This window comes from Polyodon spathula, chromosome 1, assembly GCF_017654505.1.
Source record: "Polyodon spathula isolate WHYD16114869_AA chromosome 1, ASM1765450v1, whole genome shotgun sequence".
In the NCBI taxonomy this organism is placed as follows: domain Eukaryota; kingdom Metazoa; phylum Chordata; class Actinopteri; order Acipenseriformes; family Polyodontidae; genus Polyodon; species Polyodon spathula.
The window spans coordinates 87,320,775-87,343,924 of record NC_054534.1 but is presented as its reverse complement, the minus strand read 5'-3'; the positions used below and the strand labels follow the sequence as shown (position 1 = coordinate 87,343,924).

Genomic DNA, 23,150 nt, shown 5'->3' with positions numbered 1-23,150 from the left:
CCGTTTCAATCAAAAACATCTAATTAAAAAACTGAAAAGGATATTGCTGTGACTGGTGAGTGCTTTTGTAAATTGCAATAGAAAGACCATTTTAACTAACTTAAAACTGTCAGCTGCCAGGCCTATGTGCTTCTTTCCTCCATTGTCCTGACAAGACAAATATACCTTATAAGACCAAGTATGGAACCCCTGTAGCATGCTCATGCTGCAGCACTAAAACCTAATTTGCCGAGCTAAGGAAGGGGCTGTCTTGGAAACTACAGTGTGCATAGACATTACAGAAAAAAATAAAATAAAAACACTATTCCGCATATAGACTAGTCTTTCAGACTGTCATTACCGGTATTTAATTTTAGTGCCAATTATTATATCCACAGTGGTCAAATATAAAAACAAATGGTTTATATTTTAACTAATGTATTGATGGTTTTTTGAATGGTTGGTTAACCAATAATTTCATTCTGTTTGTTCTGCTAATACTCTTATCAGTAAGTTTAAAACAAACAAACAAAGGTACTTTAACAATTCACATTCACAATGAAGCCACATTCACAAAGATTTACTGATACAATTTTCTTTTTCTTCTCTTTTAAACAAGCCCTTTTTTATTTTACAGTAGGAACTTGATATATTAAATACACAAATTTGTGTTTGTTACAGTACAACACATTTACTTTGCCACCCTTTAGATTATAATAAAAAACATATTTTCCTTAAGAAACATGTACTATATTTTATTGTATCTTATAGATGAACAATTAGAAAATCAAATAAGTACACCATTGGCTGCAAAGAAAATACATTTGTAAATATAATTTCAATTATTACTAGTTCTACCAGTTAAATGTATTAGTTATACAGCAACTCCAACATTAAAACTAAAGAACTAAATTAATAATTTGTTACATAATATTTTGTGAAATGCTAAATACTTTTGGCACCACTGAAATTGTATTTTCATGTACAAAAAAAATCCTGTCCTTCCATATATATTGGGCTTAACGAAAAAAAAAAAAAAAACACAGACATCTGAGCTATTGGAATACAATTTTATATAAACAAACCAATGATGTACAAATCCTCTATTAGATATGTATTTACACAACATTGTGTTACCCTGCCTTACTCCTTCCATTTTAGTAAAGCATAAATGTAGGTAATGTATTGCAATGACTCATTTGTGAATCAAAATTGTGCATAAATTTTACAGAAACAATATTTACACACACACACACACACACACACACACACACACACACACACACACACACACACACACACACACACACACATATTTATATACATATAAACTATGTACACAAATACAATATAATATAAACACTTTGTAATTCTTTGTTTTAGTCATCTTTGCTGTTGTTGATATGCACTGTTTTATACATGTTCAAACACGTATTTTGATAGCATGGTCTATAACAATAATATATAACTTTAATAGGATGTATGCAGTATATATTTAAAGTCATCCCTTTCTGTTTTAATGTATTTGTTCTGTTGGAATTGTATCAGGCTTTGTGAAATGGTCTATGATTCAGAACTGGTTTCAATCCTAGAACCTTAAAAAGCACCTTGATTTTATTGGTCAAGCATCTCATTAAACACCTTGTTTATTATTGGCTCAGGATAGAATAGCAGTAACATTTTTTTTTTTTTTAAAACATAATTTTGACCAAAATGGATCAGGTATTGCAGCTTAGATAAAACTCTACAAATGTGTTGTTTTCTTTGTGACATTGACTTCATTTTCAAGTGCCAGATTATCATATACCTCTATCGAGGTCTTTTCCTTTTCCTTATCAATATTCTTTCTGCAACAGTTGCAACAACAGCAGCAGTGGCCTCTACAGAAAGACGTTACTGAAGTCACCTTTCTGTCCCACGGTTTCATGGAGTGCATCCACAACGGAAGAAAGTCCCAGTTTTTCAGTACCCTAGGCAGGTATTGTGGTCTTTTGGACTGCATAATGTTAATGATAATGACAGCCAGTATGAGCACCACAAATGGGACACCAACTCCAACCAGAACCTGCCAGCCTGCTACGGAGAGTCCAAATAAAGTTAGAGGCAAGATGAAGAAACACAGCAACAGGTACAGGATAGCAAACCACCTATAACTGGCAGTCCGATCTCCGAGAGCCTTGGCGAGGCGTATAGGTATACGTGTGAAGGGGATTGGGTACCACAGGAGAATCCCTGAGATGTTGAAAAAGAAGTGGCAAATGGCGATCTGTGAACAGAGGAAAACACAACCAAATCCGATATTATATGAAGATATTCACCTCCCTGTCCGGATCACACTAAAGAAGAATGAACTTAGCTGCATAGAAACCTGATTTATGCAACAACATGCATGTAACTTTTTAAGTCAATCGATAATATATTATTGCTGTTTGTAGCTTTGACAATAGCCTGTATTTTTTTGAAAGTGTTAAAAGTTACATTTTTCTAGCTGTTCTTTAATTACAGGGGCTATTCTGAACCAGATAAAATAAAGTAAAGCCAAGGCCACAATGGTGTAAAACTATTTAAACCTGGAAGAGTGCTATACTGACCTGCAATGAATTGGCAAGTGTTTCCCCTGGACTTGCCATTGCAGCCAATATAGCTGTTGTGGTTGTGCCAATATTTGAACCCAGGGTAAGAGGGTAAGCTCTTTCAATGCTTATAACACCAATACCTGTCAAGAGAATACAAATGGCTGTGAACACTTAGGAAAATAAATAAATAAATAAATAACATTTCCATAACTGATGTAATTGTCGTGTAAACAAATAACTGTACAGCACTTACCAACAAGAGGGGTTATGGCAGAGGTGAACACAGAACTGCTCTGAACGATAAATGTCATTCCTGCCCCAACCAAAATGGCAATGTATCCAGTCACCCATGAAAAGGGGAATGGGAAATCTGGAAAGCACAAATCAACTTAATCAACTTAATGATTCATACACAGCAAAGCAATTTTAATCACATTTTTTTAATGACTTACCTGTGTTAAGTATTTTTTTAATAACTCTAGCCACTTGTCCCTTTAGCATGGCATTAAGAAGCTTGACAATAAGAACCAAGCAGCTGCAGAGCACCACTAAGGACAATGCAAGAAGGATAAGTCCAACGACTAGATCAGGCAAAGATGCATTTGCAAATATGTGATTACCTGGGGAAAAGCAAAACAGTATTGAAGTTCTTGGTGTATTTATGTATATAAAAGAAAATAAACAAATACAAGATTGAATAGATGGCAACATGTTATTTAAGCGGTATGCATTGCAACAATAGTAAGTTAATAGTATTGTTTAGGCTCAGTCAATATTTTTCTTAACCTTTTTCAATTAGCCCACTAACGTTAAAAAGAAAGTGAGCATCTACATTTTTACATAAGTATTCTGGCTTCTTACAACTGTATTAAAATTGAAAATTATTGTGGCGAGACACAAAACATTTGACATATTGTGTTCCTTTCTCTTTTTATACAGAAAATGTGCATTGTGGAAAACAATACATCCCTTGAAAACCAGCTTTTAATTTAGGTTCAAAACTGTGGAGGTTGCTTAGTCATTATGCAGTCTAAAAGACACTATTGTATTAGAGCTTTTAGGTAGCTTTTGAAATGAAATAGGTCTGGGTGACGTGACTCTCTAATTACCTTTGTTTATTGTTTGAAGACTTAAGCCTGGGATTGCAAAAAAAGATTGGACAAACCCCTGTTTGGATACTAAAATATATCGTACATACTGATTAACGAAATGTCTGTGAATTAGTGGGAGACCATTTTACCATTTTATCCTGAAAGGAGAATAATACCCATTGAAGTTATACATCTTGAAATGACCAACATAAGAATTTAATTCAGGGTATTCTTAAATTTCTTTGGTCCATTTTGTGATATTAACAGGTGTTTTTCTCTTTTTAGAAAAAAAATGCCAATGAAAGTCATAACGGGCAGCCGGCAGAATAATAATGAAATGCTAAACACATGTAGGAATCTAGTGTATTAATGATCTTATTTATTTGTAACTGTCCTAATTACTTGCCCAATTATTTGAAAACATAGGTAGGAATTGAATTGAAGGATACTTACATTTGTCTAGATACATTTTTTCAGACACATTTTTTAAAGTCCATGTAAAATTTCCATCTGTCCAGCAGGCGATAGCAGAAGTACAGTTGGCTACACCAGGCACTGTTACATTATTTTCAGTCTGCAATAAAATACACTCTATTGTAATTTTTGGTAATATCTATGTACAAATTATAATGAATATGAAACAAAGAAACAACGTATATAGTGGATTCTGAATTCTGTTTTACACTAACATATAATGTATGTACGTATGTGTGCTACATTCTCTTGCTACAGCTTGCAGCACTAAGAGGATATAATTTAAATAAAAGGGATTACCTTTTTTCCACATGGCACTTTTCTTATACTGTTAACAGTTTAAAGGAAAAACCACAAAACTAATTTTTTAACACCACTATCAGTTAATAATTTCAAAAGCTAATTTTAAAACTTATACTGGGGCAATAAATCTGAACCTTGATGCAATACGAATTACTTTCATATCTGTTGCTTTTATAGACTATAAATGATAACAGCAAAAGCAAACCTCCTGACCTTTTCACAGTATCTGCAGGGTATTAACCTATCTTAGTTATATTATATGTATAATGTACATACTGTAGCAACATTGCAGTCTAAAATGTTACACTTACCACAATAGTTTCAGTTTTACACCAGATCTTAATCAGACTTTTGTTCCTTGCTGCTGGATCACCAATGGCAATTCCATTGATAACAGATTTATCAAGCTAGAAAAAATACATTCTTTCACTTTAAAGAAACAAGTATCCACATTTAAAAGCTGGTACATAATGATACAACAGTTGTACAAAATAAGGGAAGAAACTAATACAATATTAATATTCAAGCTTCAATGTTCATGTATGATCAACAATAAAAAAATAAATAAATAAACTATACATTCAGTTTGGTATCTTACCTGGATAATGATCTTTGTGAGGGGATCTGTGATGACTTTCAGCATATCTGGCGCATTTTCCCCACTCTCAAGCTTAAAAGAGTCCACTAACAATTGTGAGACATAGTATAGGTACCCAGATGCTACCTCAAGGGGTAACAGCACAAGCACAGACAGAAAGTTAAAGAAATCATGTACTGTGGCTCCAGCAAATGCTCTGCAATGAAAAAACACACACACACACACACACACACACACATATATATATATATATATATATATATATATATAGAGAGAGAGAGAGAGAGAGAGAGAGAGAGAGAGAGAGAGAGAGAGAGAGAGAGAGATAATCCGATATTAATTATCTAAATAGAATGCATGCAATACATCTATTTAACTGGAATACAATGGGTATACAAATCTAGTTAGCTTTTATAGTGTAATCCAATCATGAATTAATAACTAATGAAATACTGTAGAAACTGTAAAAACTGGTATGTTGGATTGTTTAAAATAGTATTTTGCTCGAGGTCTGCACGGGACATGAATGCCTTTTACTGACCTCCGGAATTCATTTCTTTCTCCAGCTTGCATCAACGCCACTATTGTGTTGGTGACAGAGGTTCCAATATTAGCACCCATTATAACAGGTATGGCAGACCGGACACCTAACACTGTAAAAGAACAAATACAAGAAGAATGAGAAACACAGTTTTCCAGATTATACTGTACAAAGCAACATTAAGACATTGTGACATATGATTACCTTTCCTAATTATAACTTTTTTTTTCTTCTTTTTAAACCAATGCCTTTGTAATCAAATAGTTTCTTGCTATTTCGATAACATTTAAAAAAAAAGTCCATTAAGCTGATTAATTAATCTAAAATAAAACACAATATTTGTAAGGGATAAATCCCTTTTTCTGGGAACACTTACATCCAGAAGAGACCATGCTAACCACAATAGAGGAAGATGTGCTTGAACTCTGAACCAGAACTGTTACCAGGACTCCAATCACCAGTCCAGCCACAGGGTTAGACAAGACAGAATTGTCCTTGAAGATATCACCAGCTGCTTTACCTGTTGAGTATCACATATCATTAATATTTAACAAGGACAAAAATATCTCTTCAGAAAAAAAAAAAATATATATATATATATATATATATATATATATAATATATATTATATATAATATATATCTATATATTTTATATATATATATATAATTACCCCTTTATTTATTCAGAGTAAAATATTTTATTATACAGATAAGGTTATCTCAATTACTCAAGCAATTCATTCTCTTTCTGATATTTATTATGTTCGTTTTTACTTAGAAAGTACATTTAAAAAAATCCTAGTTATCCTACATTTTTATTTTCGTGTTTTTTTTTTTTTTATATATATTTCTACTAATCTCAGAAAGGTACCTCCTACAAGCTGGAAGGCAGAGCTGAGGACATCCAATGAGCAGACAAACATGTAGAGGAATCCAAGCAATAAAATGAACTTTCCAAATGAAAACACGACTCGCAGCAATTTCCCCTTAGTGTCCAGCTCTATAAACATAGAAACAAATGTGTTAAATATTGAATACATAAGGTACAAAGATAACCTTGGTTGCACATTATAGAAAAAGGAATAGTTTTATACCTGACCACTTGGTTCCAGTATTCTGCAGTTCAGGTAGTGCCCAAGGATCTATTTTTGGTTCTTCATCTACCAAGGCTATGGTGGAATAAGCAGGTAGAATTATGGGTTCCTTTGATGGTACTCCAACAACATCTGTAAATTTAAGGAAATTAAATAATAAAGTAGCTATCCCCTTAGCATGCAGCATGTGCCAATAATACAGAATATTACAATTTATTTTTATTTTATTTTCATGAAGCATTTAGATTTATGTATTTTTCTTCCACTGGGGAATAGCTATTTTTTGTTCTCCATGTGATGTTAAGGGATTTTACTTTAACAAAGTCCCAATCAGATTACCAAGGACTGAAAACTAGTTTTTAACTGGTATATTTTCGAAGTAAACATACCAGGTGTAAAAGGGGGGTCGTTGGAGTCCAGCCCAAGTTCTGATGAGGTAGCACCTAGCTCTGGTCGAGGAGCCATTGTCTAGAAACATAGTAAGTTAAAAACATTTTTGAAAAACTTCATGTGGAAAAAAAACAAAAACAACCATATCTTTAAGTATACAAATGTACACAGGCTTTACAAATTATATTTAAATCGCTGTAAAGTTTTTGTGACTGGAATATATATGAAAAAGAAGTATCGGTTCCCCTGCCGCAAAAATTTTAAATAATAATAACAATTTAAAGATACTTCAGCATTGATTTTCAGCACAATTATGCATTGTTTCATAGCCAGCAACTTTAATAGCATTTAATATCCCATACTATAACAGGCCAACCTGCATTGCAAAAAATCCTGTTCTGTGTGTTGCTAGAACCTCCATAAAGCATAGACAATTCTTTGCAAAATAATTAACTCATGTGAAAGTGTAATATAGTTTCGAAGTTATAATCAGATAAGTTAATAAAAGAAATCCGAAGTTTCATGAAAGTTTAGTAAGAATAATGAATCATATTTTATTTTGGGCAGTCTCCCACACAGTCCAAGTGAAAACATGCTTTCTGTGTAGGGTTTTCACTGGATTATCACAGGATAGAACAATGGCAGGGAAAAAAAGCTGCATGTGTATTTTGGCTTTCAAAATTATTTTCTATCAGTCTTGTGATTATCTGATTGTCATCATGATCCAGCATCTGAAGATAGCATTGGCTAACAAGTGAAGAATTGGAAAGAAAGGTAAGAATCTGTTCTGCACGTGACAGAAATTCATAAAGGAACACCATGAAATTCAACGGAACATGTGTCACAAGTTTCAGTAATTCTTTATATAGGTCATAAACAATGCCAAAAATCTGGAAGATTATGGAAGCTACTTCTCCTGAAAGATGGATATGACAACCAGACTTAACAAGATGTGCACCCCTGCTATTACATTTTTGTTGTTTAAAAGAATAACGTTTCTTGCCAGATGTATCCTAATAATCTAAATAACAAAAGAGAGAGGTAGAGTACGCATTGAGCATGTTGTCTGACTAGACTGAAGCAAACAGTGGCTAGCAGTAGTAAGTGATATAAGCAAAAGATATCCTGTTATTGCAATTCATATTCATTTATGTTTCTAAAACTACATTCTTAAATCAGCGCAGATGTAAATGTAGCATGCAGTGGTGCTTTGACGTGATATATTTCAAAGCGCAGCAGCAGACATGACAACATATAAGACCAAAGTTGGCCATTGCAAGGATTTTTAATAGAGCTGGAAAAAAAACGGATGGTGTAATGTTAATTCCACCTGTGCAGGTGTAGAGTTTCTACCAGTCAGTTATACAGAAGCTCCTTTGTACTGTTTCTGATTGGTTTTATCCTGCAACAGGAATAGCTTTGGTGATCAGGATAAAACAAAGCCTGAATGAATTATAGAACATTTCCCTGATAAAAATAACATGTGCCATTTCTAAATTGTGCACTTGCCTGCATGACTATAATGCTATGCTACTACAGACTCTAGGAAAATCTTAAGCTATTTTTATGCATAAATCCTAGCCTGAATCTACAGATGCAAAAATAAATAACTTGTGTGTTTATTAGACAGTGATTTATCATCATTAACTCTATCGCAGAACCCAGCCCAGATATGATATTTAAATGAAGAAAAAAAAAAAACACTAGTACATTAAGGAAAGTTTAGTAAACAAAATTCTATATTAACTTCCGTATACTTAGTCACCCCTGTAGTATCATCAATAATAATAATAAAAAACAAAAAACAAAGTTAAGAGATATAACTTAACAACAATGCATGATGACAATTGCAAGTAAAAATGCATATAGTGGTCTCACTCACCAGATAATATCCCTTGGATGATGAATGAGATAGTCCTCTGCACTCCTTGCAGTCTTGCTGGAGCAACCTGATCCTTTCAAGTCTCATCCAACTATATATAGTGGTTGGCACTGAGCAAAGTGTGCTGTGATTGTACAAGGCTTATCATCACATGTGCGTTTAATACTGGGAGGCGCTTACTGTCTGCCTGTAACCTCAAAGATAATGCCTTGGAATGTAGGACTGTAATCGATTTTAGATGTGCAACCTATGTTTATTTTTCCATAAAGATTTTTGTATCAGCACAAACCAAATCATAAAAAAGTACTATTCACTAAATGGCAAAGCAACATTTGAATAGTAAGTGGACGTTTAGGTATCCTATGTATTTCTGTCTTACTAATTAATTTAAATGTCACCTTGAAATGAGAATAAATATGTTGCATTTAGAAAATGTTATATAATATATATATATATATATATATATATATATATATATATATATATATATATATATATATATGATATATATATTATAATTTATATATATATTATATATATATATATATGATAACTTTTTCCAAGCATTTCCATTGAATATATTATCCATATATATATATATATATATATATATATATATATGAAATTCTTGGAAAAAAACTTAAATCCTAAAAAATTAATACAAAGCAATTCACTGGACACGAGTGAGGGCTGCGAGGAAGAATCCTCTGGAATTTATAATAGGAGATCTGTTTTCTAACTTAGACCTTGTGAAAGTGAGACTGAACCAATCAGTCTCCGAGACTGGGAAGCAACCGATTCTTCTCCCAAGGGGAACCTAGAGGTGAGAAAATGGGCACGAGTTAGATAGATTTGGCCAGGGGTCCCCCTTGTCTTGCTGAGAACCTTCCTGGAGGAGGACGAAGTGAGCTTCACTTACCCCCAGAGGAAGACCGTTGCAAAGGTGGGGCAGCAGTTGCAGAGGTGGAGTGGAAGAATAGAGGGGGAAAGTATAGAGGGGGAAGAGGGGAGACTAACACCTGACTTAGAAGAATTACATACATTAAAATGACACTTTTATTCAAGTTCAAATTGTATATAGTTGAAAATAAGTGTTATTTGAAACTGAGAAATGTAAATAATTATGTGTTTTTATTTCAGAGAGTTCACTTTAGGATGGACACATTTAAATGATTAATTTATTGTCTTTTTGATATACAAAGAAAGTTTGAACAAAGCAGTCCTTAAAAAATAACGATGGTAACTAGTCAAATATTGCCACTAATGCCTTCTGTTGTGTAATGTTGGCACCTAACACCTCTTGTTAGAACTGCCTACCACCAGCTAGTGGACTTTGAGTTATTAAATTTTGCAACTACTAGAGACTCCACATCCTGAAAGTACTGGATTATTTAAACAGGTCACCATCGCCTTTGAAGGAGTGGCAACAGCACAACGTTCATTTTCATGCAGTCAAGTTCGCTTGGTAGAATAAAAAAAGCACAACCTAAACAGAGAGAGAGAGAGAGAGAGAGAGAGAGAGAGAGAGAGAGAGAGAGAGAGAGAGAGGAGACCACCACCATGAGAGAAACTTGTGTGTTCTGTGAAGCCGAGGCCATGTCTTTTGAATCTCGTATCAGTTTTCATTGGGTATGTGACTTCATTATTCAGGCTAGATCCCACAAATGAGTCTTTGTTTCTCTAAAGTAAAATGTATAAGAAACATAATTCAGGGAGACAGACACTTTATCTAATGCCTACATACTTTAATCAGTTTGTATGTGGTACTTCATGTATGACATATGACTAAAATAAATGTATACTGGTAAACGTATATACTGTGAAACACATTTACTGTGTACAACAGTTTACATAACTGATACAGTGAAAACTTCGGAAGAAAAGTGGTTATCAGTGTAGTACAGGGTTCATAAAAAATAGAATATATACATTCATGCAACTGAAGCCGTGCGGCAGCACAGGTGTTCCAAGCACAGACCTGGCAACAAGGCTAAGCTACCCAATGCACAGGCAAAGACTGGGCAGTAAACGTGATACCTCACCCCAGAACAATGGATTACCTACCATTAAGACAGCCTTTTTTTGAGTGAGCAGTGCTGAAGTAAAAGACCCTTTATTCTCAGTTTTTACTGATTTTTTACTGAAACATTCCCAGGTTTTACAGAAGCTATAGGTCGGTATTTACCAATTTTCACCAATATTTTTTTTCAAAGCTCAAAACCGGGACACATTGTTAAATACACATTGATAAGACTAATTAAACCATTTAATTATAGGCAATTTTAGTGTTATTTCTTTTTTTTTTTTTTTTTAACAGCTAGCTAATTTCAGTATGGTTTGTATTAATAATAATAATAATAATAATAATAATAATAAATAATAATAATAATAATAATAATAAAGTCGCCATTCATGCTAGTATGTTACCGTCTACAGTTACCGTCTACAGTTCCGGGGGACTTAAACCAGTGGGGGGGGGGGGGGGGGGTTGGGGTCAGGGTTGGAATCCCAAAAGAACCTGTAGAGAGAGTGAAAAATGGGAGGGTTAATGTTTGTAGACATAGTTAACAGTGTTGTTTGGTTTATTGTCACCTGGTTAACTCTCTACCAGTTCTGTGTGTTAAAGCATTCTGATTTCAATGCAAGTATGTAAATAACTGACATTTGCACTGTTACTGTTTTCTAACACTTCAAAGCATTCAGTATAATCATATTGGTTGGCTGGTAAGGAGCCTGCAGGGTTTAAGGGTCATTCCTACCCAGAAAATCTGCAGTCAGCACACACCTGTACCTCTCATTAGTATATTGTTACTTGGTTCTGCAATCTCTTTTTTTCTAAATACTGGTTGTGTGCCTTTCCTTTACATTTGGTGTCGGGCCACAGAGCTCGACCCTTAATCCTTCTCAGTGGCAAGCATCCAGGATTACCTCTAGTACTTCCCAGTTTGGCCTGTGGTTGACAACCCAGAGTGCATTTGGCAGCTATCTCTTCATGTCAGGCATAGGCTAGTTTGCTAACGATGGCACAGGAGATGACAGATCTGACCATTTGACTCTGTCCAGTGCGTTACCTTGGGACTTTATGTTTATGTTGTTATTGCTCACTGGCAAGCCATTTAAACCTGTGCACAAGTTCATATGGCTTTGGTAGAACACGATGTAATTAACATTGTCTATTGTGTCATCTAGAAAGAGTTGAATGTTCTATGTCTTACCTGATGACAGCAGTCTGCAATTGCTTGTGTTGTCTGGTTCCTTTGGCTGCTTGTGTGGGGGTGGGAATGGCGAGTTAGGGTTAAAAACCCTACAGCCACATTTCCTTGCTTTTATTAAAAATAACTTTTGTGGAGGTGTTACATGCATGTCTGCTACATTTTACCATTTTATTAGAAATGTTAATACTGTAGTGTTTCAGCAAGGAGGCAGAAAACAGAGAGAGAAGCTGTTCAAGTTCAATTATTCTTTTTTTTTTATTTAGGACGCTAGCTCTAGCACCCTCTCAGAGTCCATTGCTCTGACTGCTTCTCTGCATGCAAGATCAACCAGCTTTCGACCACAGCAGCCATAATGGGCGGCGCAGCACCCTTTTATAATGTAGCTCCGCCCAGTGGTGGAAAAATAGCAGGCGCAGCAGGTGCAACTGCACAAAGGCCCACGCACTCAAAGGGTCCCGGAGGGGTTCGAAAGCTTCTATTTATTTATTTAATTTATTTAAACAATGATAATACCCTTCACATTTATATTTGTAGATGTTACACATTTGTAAAACAGTAGCTACCAATGTGCGGTGCCGGTAATTCAGATTCTGTCCTCCCTCAACAGGTATCGCTATTATCTTAATTATCCTAACTTTTTTCCCTCGGAGGCTGGTACAAGGGAACTCTTCATGGAAGGTTTTGAGGTACTATTCAGCACAGATATTTGCTGTTATTTTCTTTGTGCATGATTCATCCTGTAGTTTAGACGGAAGCTGTTGGGTGGTGCTGCGGGCACCAAAATAAATTACAGAAAATCAACAGGATTGCATTTCTGATTTAAAAATAATAATAATTATTAAAAAAAAAATCCTATGTGAGACAATGTCTGCAATTCTCTGTGCAGAATTATGAATTCTGTGATCACAGAATTAGGGAGTCCTGGTAGTGTTAGTCATTAAACCTGTTTGTTTATGATTTTAAAAAATAGTGTAGTGTTGGATGTAAAGATCTACGCAAAATAAAATAAAGTAGATGAGTAGAAAATGTCTTATTATGCATTGTTTCATACATGCTAACATTCTGACATAAATATAGTTAAATATTGAACACTTGATTTGGTACGTTTGATGTTTAGAAATAAGGGTTAACGTTTGAGGAGGGGGCCCATCTTCCTATTCCTCTGCCACTGGCTCCGCCCCTTTATTCTAATCGGGCACCGGAGCTTACACACATCCCATTGGTCCTCAGACGCACACCGGGACCAATGAGCACAGACAAACAACAGCCAATTGAGACAGACAAACAACCAATTACAGGGGGACACAGAAAGCACCACCTGTTTAATCTGTTCGTGAACTCTGCATTTTTACATTTAATATTTTGCAAGTGTTTTGTGTGGAATTGGTGACTGCATCTTTAATTGTGTAGAGTTGTACAGTAATATGGAGACGGCATGCTGCAGCTGCCATGCTCAGTGTTAGTGACATCCTGATCTGACAGCAACACAAACAGCTCTTTTGATTTATTCTTCAGTAAAAACAAGTTTAAATTGCAGTGAGTTTGTTCTGCTATATTTACGATATTTAATACACCACAGCAAGCACATTGTGCTAATGAAAGTATATGACAATCTGAGAGCTAAATTTAGTAAATGCTGTTTTTCTTTTGTTTATTTGTTTACTGCAATTAAGTAAGTACATAATACAAGTACGCAGTATATAGTACACTTCCTAATTACAGTCCCAAGTATTTCTGTGTGTTCTGCTGTCACATTTTTTAAATGGTCAGTTTGAAAAATAAACTTTGTTTTCTCTGCAACTGCTGACCCTGCTTTAGTACAAAAATCACTCTACATACTGTTTTACATAATGGTAACAGTGCTCATAAATTACTCTGCCTGCGTCTTTGGCTGAAGATTAAAGTAATCATGCTTAAACTGCTGCCGGTAAACAGTGTAATTAATTATATCTGGGATTCAAGACTCAACAGACATGTTGACTCAAAACTTTATTTAGGCACTCTACGATTGGACTGGCAAAAGATAACCTTGGTTTATTGAAGTTCATAAAGATAAAGTTTTTCAGCTTGGTTCGTAACCTTTTCACTTCCTTGATTGTTTAATTATTTTGCTTACATCACGTCATCATTTAATTTCTTTATTTTAAATTTCCAGGGCATTTTGTTAATGGCATGTTTACAATACACAAACCTGAAGCGCATTTGTATGTGTTACTGCTATATATATGTAGCCCAGAGGTAAAATGCTACTAACATATATACAGAAATTCCGTATAGACTATATTAGATGGCTTTAGGACCTGTTTTGCAGCAGAGTAGACTCGGAGGGAGAAGAGGTGTTACGTCTTTTTTTGGAGTCATCGCTGGGATCTTTCCCCTGTACACCGTTACCGTAACACTTACTGCACGTATTGTTAACAGTTGTCAAAATGTTTATGAATCGCCCTGACCAAAGCGCGCTGATTGCATGGTGCCGCGGAGAAAGTTTAAATGTGAACAATGCCATTCTGGTTACTGGAGTGCCAGAGGGCACTGAGGTTAGTCAGGTGGAGGAGGTACTGGGCACCATTCGGGAGTTAGGTTGCGTGAGAGTGCGTGAACAAATGTTTAATACAGTACTAGATAGTCTTGTTGTACTATGCGAGTGCCGCGAGACGATTGATGTAGGACGGGTCCCCACTGAAGAGCAACCTATTGCTCCTACGGAGGATGGAGAGAAAACCCTTGCTAAGCGTCTGTCAACGGCTCCTGAAGCCAAGAGCTAGACTGAAGAGTTTAAACAGGTCATTCTCCAGCTACAGAAGCAGGTTAGCTCGTTGGCTGTGAAACCTGAGGTCCCTGTAAGAAAGGAACCACATCAAAGTCCAGAGTCAGTTCGCAAGAGTTTTTTCCCTGAGAAGTACTCCACAGACCGGGACACCTTCTTTTGTTATCGGTGTGGAGAGGATGGGCACATTGCTACACATTGTGAGGCCCCGGAAGATCTTAACAGAGTGAACCAGAAGCTACTTCGTTCGTTGCGGAAGCGCAGGGGAGACAGTGGAGGCTCCCAAACACCAACTGCTACAAATGCTGAAGCGAAGGTTGCTGTGAAGAAGGCCATTTCACAGTTGGACAACCTGCCTGACCTGCCAAGAGGACTGATTGGGCCAACTTCAGTTGTCTCTGTAAAGATCGAAGGTCACCCCTGTCGAGCACTTCTAGACAGTGGCTCACAGGTGACTATTGTGTTTCAGGGATGGTACCGGAAGTTTCTATCACACTTTCCTCTCCATCCTGTTGCTGGCCTAGCCTTATGGGGGCTTAGTGAGAGCAGCTACCCCTATGAGGGCTATGTTGTAGCTGAAATAGAACTCCCCAAAGAAGTGGTTGGAATCAAAGAGCCCATTTCTGTGCTAGCATTGATTTGTCCTGAACCGCGAAATCACGACCAGATTCCAGTGATTATAGGAACGAATGCCAACCTTTTCCAGCGACTTGCGAGTATGTGTGCCAAAGCTGTGGGCCCTGACTTTGTGAAAACGTTGCACAGTCACCCCTTGTGCTCACAAGCTTACCAACGACAAGAGAAGGTGGACCTCAAGCCTGAAGAACCCCTAGGACATGTGCACCTGGGACGGCAGGGCATTCTGACTGTCGAACCTAAGTGTCTCTGACATAGAGTGTGAGATTAGTGGCTCTGTCCCACAGAATTCCGACATTCTTGTGCTTGAAACAACCCCTGACTTGAGTGTACCTGGAGGACTGCTTGTGCCCAGCGTGGTTCTGCCAGCTAAAGCGATAAGAGCGAACAAAGTTGTGATTCAGGTGTGCAATGAATCACCACGCCCTGTAGTACTACCTAGCCGGACTGTACTAGCTCACATATACAAAGTTGACAGTGTGACGGGAGTACAGAAGACAATGAGGTCTGCTAAAGCCTTGGACCCAAAGTTATTTGATTTCGGTAACTCGCCAGTTCCCTGTTATTGGAAGAAGAGGCTTTGTGATAAGTTGGCTAAGAGGCCTAATGTTTTCTCCACTGAAGAATGGGATGTTGGCCTTGCCAATGGAGTGGAGCACTGCATTCGTCTAAGTGACCCCAGACCATTCAAAGAACAGTCACGGAGGATAGCTCCAGCTGACATTGAAGTTGTGCGTCGCCATCTACAGCAGTTGCTAGCTGCTGGAATCATGACGGAGTCCCGTAGCCCTTATGCTTCTCCAATAGTGGTCGCCAGGAAAAAGAATGGGACGGTAAGGATGGGTATTGACTACCGCACTCTGAATCGCCGTACCATCCCAGATCAATACACTACCCCCAGAATTGATGACGCCCTGGACTGCTTGTCAGGTAGTAAGTGGTTCTCGGTCTTAGATCTACGCAGTGGGTACTATCAGACTGGCATGGCTAGTGAAGACAAAGAGAAAACAGCATTCATCTGTCCACTCAGATTTTATCAGTTCGAGCGCATGCCACAGGGAATCACTGGGGTGCCGGCAACTTTCCAGAGGCTTATGGAGAGTGTGGTGGGAGACATGAACCTGCTACAAGTGCTAGTGTACTTGGATGACCTCTTAGTCTTCAGAAGAACTCTGGAGGAGCATGAGTTAAGACTACTGAAGGTGTTGGATTGTTTGAAAGAGCATGGACTGAAGCTGTCGCTAGATAAGTGCCAGTTTTGCCAGCCTAAAATCAAGTATGTAGGCCACAATGTGTCGGAAGAAGGCATAGCCACAGACCCAGAAAAGGTCAGAGCAGTAGTTGAATGGGAGAAGCCCACTGATCTGAAGTCACTGAGATCATTTCTTGGTTTCTGTGGATTCGTCAAGAACTATTCTGCGGTAGTGAGGCCCTTGACTGAGCTAACCAAGGGTTACCCCCCCCAGCACAGTACAAACGCAAAGCTACTGCAAATAGTACTGGAAAGCAGTATTTTAAAGTGTCTGAGCCTTTTGGAGAGCGCTGGGACCAGTCTTGTGATGAAGCCTTTCGCAGCATAATCAAATGTTTGACAGAAGCTCCTGTGTTGGCGTTTGCAGATAGTGAACGGACGTACATCCTTCATACTGATGCCAGCCTGGATGGACTTGGAGCGGTATTGTACCAAGAGCATCCGGAAGGCCTGTGTCCTGTAGCATTTGCCAGCCGGAAGTTGTCTGACGCCGAAAGGAAGTACCCAGCTCACCAGCTTGAATTTTTGGCACTCAAATGGGCAGTGGTAGACAAGTTCCACGAATACCTGTATGGTGCCAGGTTTGAAGTGAGGACGGACAATAATCCCCTCACCTATGCGTTAACCACGGCTAAGTTAAATGCCACAGGTCATAGGTGGTTAGCTGCCCTAGCTACCTATAACTTTAGTTTACAGTATCGTCCCGGGAAGAACCATATAGATGCAGATGCTCTGTCCCGCCGAAAGCATACTAACCCGAGTAGAGAGGATTGGATTGAGATGTCCCCTGCTCAAGTGAAAACGCTGTGTGACAGCATTGGAGTAAAGGAGTCTGCAATTACCAAGTCGGTACTCCTGATGGATACATTAGGTAGTCCGCCGGAGGGAATACCTCAGGCCTACAGTTTCCCAACCACGCTTGGAGTTGGGTCATTGCCTCAATTAAGTCAGAAAGACTTAAAAAGAGCCCAGTTAGCAGACCCTGTGATCAGACAAGTCCACCAAGTGATTAAAGAGAACCGTCCTACCCAGTCAGTGAGGTCCCCATTACCTGATGTAACTCTGCTATTGAGAGAACTAGCTAGATTGGTAATTAGGGAAGGATTACTGTAAAGAACTGTGCAAAGACCCCCTAATGGAGAAGTAAGTCAACTAGTGCTCCCAGAAGAGTTCAAGTCCATGGTATTGACCTCGTTGCACAATGATCTAGGTCACTTAGGAGTAGAACGGATGGTGCAACTGATTAAAGACAGATTCTACTGGCCTCGCCTAGCTGCTGATGTAGAACAGTACATCAAGACATGTGGTCGTTGTATTCAGCGTAAGACTTTGCCCAAAAAGGTAGCACTGTTGGGGCAACTAACAAGTTCTGGACCACTTGACCTGATATGCATCGATTTCTTGTCTCTGGAACCTGACTCGAAAGGGATAGTGAATGTGCTGGTCATCACAGATCACTACACCCGCTATGCTCAGGCTTTCTCTACGCAAGATCAAAAGGCTCTGACAGTAGCAAAAATTTTGTGGGAGAAATTCTTTGTGTACTATGGATTGCCTGCTCGGATCCATTCGGATCAAGGGCGTGACTTTGAGAGTCGGATCATCAAGGAAATGTTGGGTTTATTAGGGATCCGGAAGACACGAACCACCCCATATCATCCTGAAGGAGATCCGCAGCTGGAACATTTCAATAGAACGTTGATGGACATGCTTGGGACCTTGGATGTATCCAAGAAGAACCGGTGGAGCCATAACATCAGTCATCTGATCTACGCATACAACTGTACAAGGAGCGATGCCACTGGGTATTCACCCTATTTCCTAATGTTTGGGAGAGAGGCACGTTTGCCAGTGGATCTGTGTTTCGGCATCTCATCTGACAATGACACTCAAGAAGAGTACCAGCAATATGTATCGAGGATGAAGACCGAACTAAAAGAGGCATACAGGCTTGCGATGCAGAATGCACAGCAGAGCCATGAACAGAACAAAGAACAGTACGATAGGTTAGTCCGTGAACAGCACTTGGAAGTGGGAGACCGGGTCCTACTAAGGAATTTAGGAGTCCTGGGGAAGCATAAGCTGGCTGATAGATGGAAGCCTATTCCACATTTGATAGTTTCTCAGCTCCCAGACTTACCTGTTTACCGAGTTAAACCCGAAAGAGGCAGTGGTCCTTGGAAGACACTCCATCGGAACCACTTATTGCCCATTGGACATTTGGTGAGGATGTCTGGACCCTCAAAGGTGGCTCAGAAACCCACCGTGACTAAGAAAGGACATAAAGGAGCCAGGGTCAGCCTTGATTGTGAGCCAGAAAGTTTACCAATGGAACCAGAAATTCCAAAGAAAGTTGCATCTTACTCATCTGATTCAGAAGACGAAGAGATGCTAAGATACTGGAATGACCCACCAGTGTGGCCGGGGCCTACACAAAGAGAGCACCCCAGACGATCATCATCACAACTGACAGTTGATGCACAGGAGGCTGATGAAGACTGTCTTGGAGAACCTGAAGATGATGAAAACCAGGATCCAGTAATGGGAATGCTCGAGACGGAGGAGGTTCATGAGGTCGACGGACCTGAGGATGAAGAAGTGGTAAAATCTAATGAGGAACGGGAAGGTAAACGATGTCTCCGAAGAGCCATTAATCCGGTAGTTAGGTTAACTTATGATGAACCAGGAGTTCCTACGGAGGAATCGCTATTGATTGTGCATCGTGGTACAGGTTTGAATGATTAGGCGTATCCTGTGTCGCGTGACACCTCCCCAAAATCTCCCACTATAAAGAGAGAATGTGAGTATTGTGTGAATGTGGTTGTACTTAAAAGTTAGTCTGTTGGGGACAACCAGACATTTTAAGTGGGGGAGGATGTAGCCCAGTGGTAAAATGCTACTAACGTATATACAGAAATTCCGTATAGACTATATTTGGATGGCTTTAGGACCTGTTTTGCAGCAGAGTAGACTCGAAGGGAGAAGAGGTGTTCTCATGGCCAATGAGGCGTCGTGTGTTAAACTGATCTCCCGAGAGCCAATAGAAAGCGTCCCTGCAAGAGTGGGAGGGAGTCTCAGGGAAAAGTTAAAAAAAAAAAAAAAAAAGAAGAGAAGGGAGACTGAAAAAATAAAAACGGGAGGTAGAATAGAGCAATATAGAGTAAGTGATTCAACAGAGTGAAAGTGAGGATTTCTTAAGTCAGGAAATTCCTATAAACTTTAGTAGACAGTACTTTAGTTTAAACCAGTTTCAGAAGAGTATTCTGTTACTTCTGCTTTTATTTCTTTTGAGAAATACCAAGCTCGTGTTTTATTTTAAGCAGCGTAGGTTTGTCATTACGAGTTACTTTCTTTAGGCATTGGTATATACAGTATTGTTAAAACAACATATTGTATTGCAAAATTTAAGTTCAAGCACCGTTAATACGTGCTTGAAATGAAAGTAAAGAGACAGTGACTAGATCGTAAAATAAACGAAGCAATTGAGAAGCGGCTGGGCAGTGTTTGAGAAGGACCACGTTTCCAGATAGAGCGAGGTAGACTTCAGCGACAGAGGTTGGCCGTGATCCAGACACCGCAAACAATCGAGAGCTGCAACTGGGAGAAGCCTTTAGGAATTGTGAGTTTTTCCACCAAGTGTTTCTTTTAAAATAGCAAGCGTAACTGTGTGTTCTCAATAAAGCTTGTGAAGGGGCCATTTTGTTTTATTTTTAGGCCACAACGTACCCGAGCCACGATTCAGGCCTGCAACAGTGTTTGTTTGTTCGTCTGTCTACCTGTGTGTTACACGTGGGGCTGGAGTGCACTCCACTAGCGTTTATTTTGAATTGAACATATCAGAAGAGTACCTTTGAGTTAAATACAACTGAAGCATAGAGCTTTTAGCTACTGTTTAGTGACTTAAAATAAGTTACATTTTGGGGAAAGTATTTTGTTGTTGGCATTGTTTATATTGTATGTACAATTTACTTACCTGCAGTTCATTATATTAGTTCAACTTGAATCACCTTTATAAACATTAGTTTTATATAAAACCAGTACTGTGTGAGTGTGATTTTATTAGTTGTCTATTGCTCTTGCTTAATTTGCATTTGTTATGTGTTGAATATAAATTCCTGGGGACGTGTGCCAATAATAGGGGAACCACGTGACCATCAGGTGGAGGCATCGCTAAATAAGAAAAGTAAGTGTGATAGTTTGTCTGGTAACAGTGTACAAAAACAAAAGGACCATTGGTTCTGGGAAAACAGATAAGAATCCAGGGCCCTTACTGTTAGGTGCAAGGCCTATTTGTGTAGGGGTAAGTGAGGGAAGTGTTACATCTATAAATGCATGTTTGTAAACAACTGACATTTGCACTGTTACCATTTTCTAGCACTTCAAAGTACATGCATGGGGAGATGGGAGAACAATTACTTACAAAATCAGAAAGAGAACCTTTAGAATACATTTGATTTTTAGATGATATTTTTGGGGTTTGGACACATGGAGAAGAATCTATTTTCCAATTTCATAAAATGGCAAATGAAATACACAGTAATATTAAGGTGGTCCTTCGATGGACAAGAAAAGAAATAGAATTTTTAGATACTGTAGTAAAACTTGAAGAAGATTCAATTGAGACTTACCTCTTCTATAAACCTACTGACATGCACCAATATTTACACATGTCCTCTGCACATCCCATACACACTAAGAGGGCAATCCCAAAGGGTCTAGGAATAAGAATACGAAGAATATGCTCAAAAGAAAGTGACTATGTAAAACAAAGAAATGTACTAAAAACAAATCTTAAAGAAAGAGGATACAAAGAAAGAATTATAGAGACACAATTTAGAAAAGTTGATAAACTAAAAAGAGATGATCTTCTAGATTATAAAAATAGAGATAAAAAGGTCAAGAGTCCCATTAGTAATGACTTACTCCCTAAACTTTTGCTCAATATAGCTAAGATAGTTTGGAAACACTTGAGGATTCTACATAATTCAGAAAAATTGAAAAATGTATTTCTTAAGGCCCCAGTTGTAATATTCAATAAAATATGTTGGAGAGACTGGAACAACTTTATATAAAAGAATTCAGAACCACCTTTTATTAGTTAGAAATAAAAAAATGAATAAACCAAAGTACAGCACTTCACCAGTAAAGGACATGGCATAAATGATGTAAAGTTTGTAGTATTAGAACAGCTTAAATTAGACAATGTGACATGTAGAAGAAGAAAAGAAAGTAAATGGATAAATAGAATGAACACAATTGTGCCAGAGGGACTCAACAGAAAAGAATGAACTAATTAATTCCAATAAATTTATATAAACGTTAAAAATAATTAAATAAACAAAGTTAATTCAAAAGTTATGCATGTTGGGAGGCCAAATCAAGGCTCACATCAAGGCTGATCTTCAGAGCCAGCATTGCATGATAACACCGTGTAACAATTTGTGACCAGGACAGTGATATTTCAAAATATCACTATTTCCAATGGGAAAACGGGCAAATGTGTGTCTTTTCGTTCATATAAAGTCAGAAAAAAACAACATATGAATCCAAATTAACATGTATTTATACTAAAGTAATACAAAATTGACTACAAAAGATTTAGAAGTGAGTAGTTTTTCAAGATTTACGATTATACTGTAAATACAGTATAATTGTAATATACAGTATAATTGTAAATCACCAAAAACTACACACTTCTAAATATAGAACACCATTACATCATGTAAGAATAAATCTTGGATTTGAATATAAACAATAACAAGTAGTTGTCATGCTGTCAAACACCTATAAATACTTCTAATGTTTTGATTCAAACACAGGCTTCCTTGAGAAAGATATGTACAACATATCGAAACATTGGGCAGCTGGCTCTTTGAGCTAATATATATATATACAGAGACTGACGTCATGTCGCATTAGTAAATATTGTAGCATTCCGGGGTAAACAAAAGGGAGGCAGACGACCGCAGCAAGATCTCATTCGGGTTTTATTGAGAAGGTCAGCACACCATGACAAAGCAAACAGCAACGTGCAAGCTGGCATGCACTCCACCCCCGGACACCTTTCAGTGCCCACTGGAATCACTGCTCTCTCCGCTCACAGCTCCAGACCTCAGGAGACTTTTCAGTGCCCGTCCACTACTCTCTCTGGTTGCATGCCGGTGCCAGCAGGGCTCCCCTGACTCCCTTTGTTTGTCCCCAATGCTTTCGTTCCATCCTACTTTGACACCAATGTAGTGTTCCGAGGTAAACAAAAGGGAGGCAGACGACCACAGCAAGATCTCATTCAGGTTTTATTGAGAAGGTCAGCACACTACAACACAGCCCACAGCAATGTGCAAGCTGCCCCT

At 37.9% G+C, this 23,150-nt stretch overlaps 1 protein-coding gene across 1 annotated transcript; it reads right to left on the bottom strand.

Moving 5' to 3' along the window:
• Positions 1–1,287: 1,287 nt before the first annotated feature.
• LOC121323798 (sodium-dependent phosphate transport protein 2B-like) lies at positions 1,288–9,036 on the bottom strand. Its single transcript, XM_041265017.1, has 13 exons — positions 8,931–9,036; positions 7,048–7,126; positions 6,659–6,790; positions 6,436–6,564; positions 5,939–6,082; positions 5,563–5,674; positions 5,022–5,217; positions 4,735–4,830; positions 4,100–4,220; positions 3,008–3,175; positions 2,809–2,925; positions 2,571–2,695; positions 1,288–2,245 (listed from the first exon to the last, which is right to left on the bottom strand). Exons 1-13 carry the CDS (start codon positions 9,015–9,017, stop codon positions 1,724–1,726), a joined length of 2,028 nt encoding a protein of 675 aa, XP_041120951.1. The 5' UTR covers positions 9,018–9,036; the 3' UTR covers positions 1,288–1,723.
• Between the last annotated feature and the right edge of the window lie 14,114 nt (positions 9,037–23,150).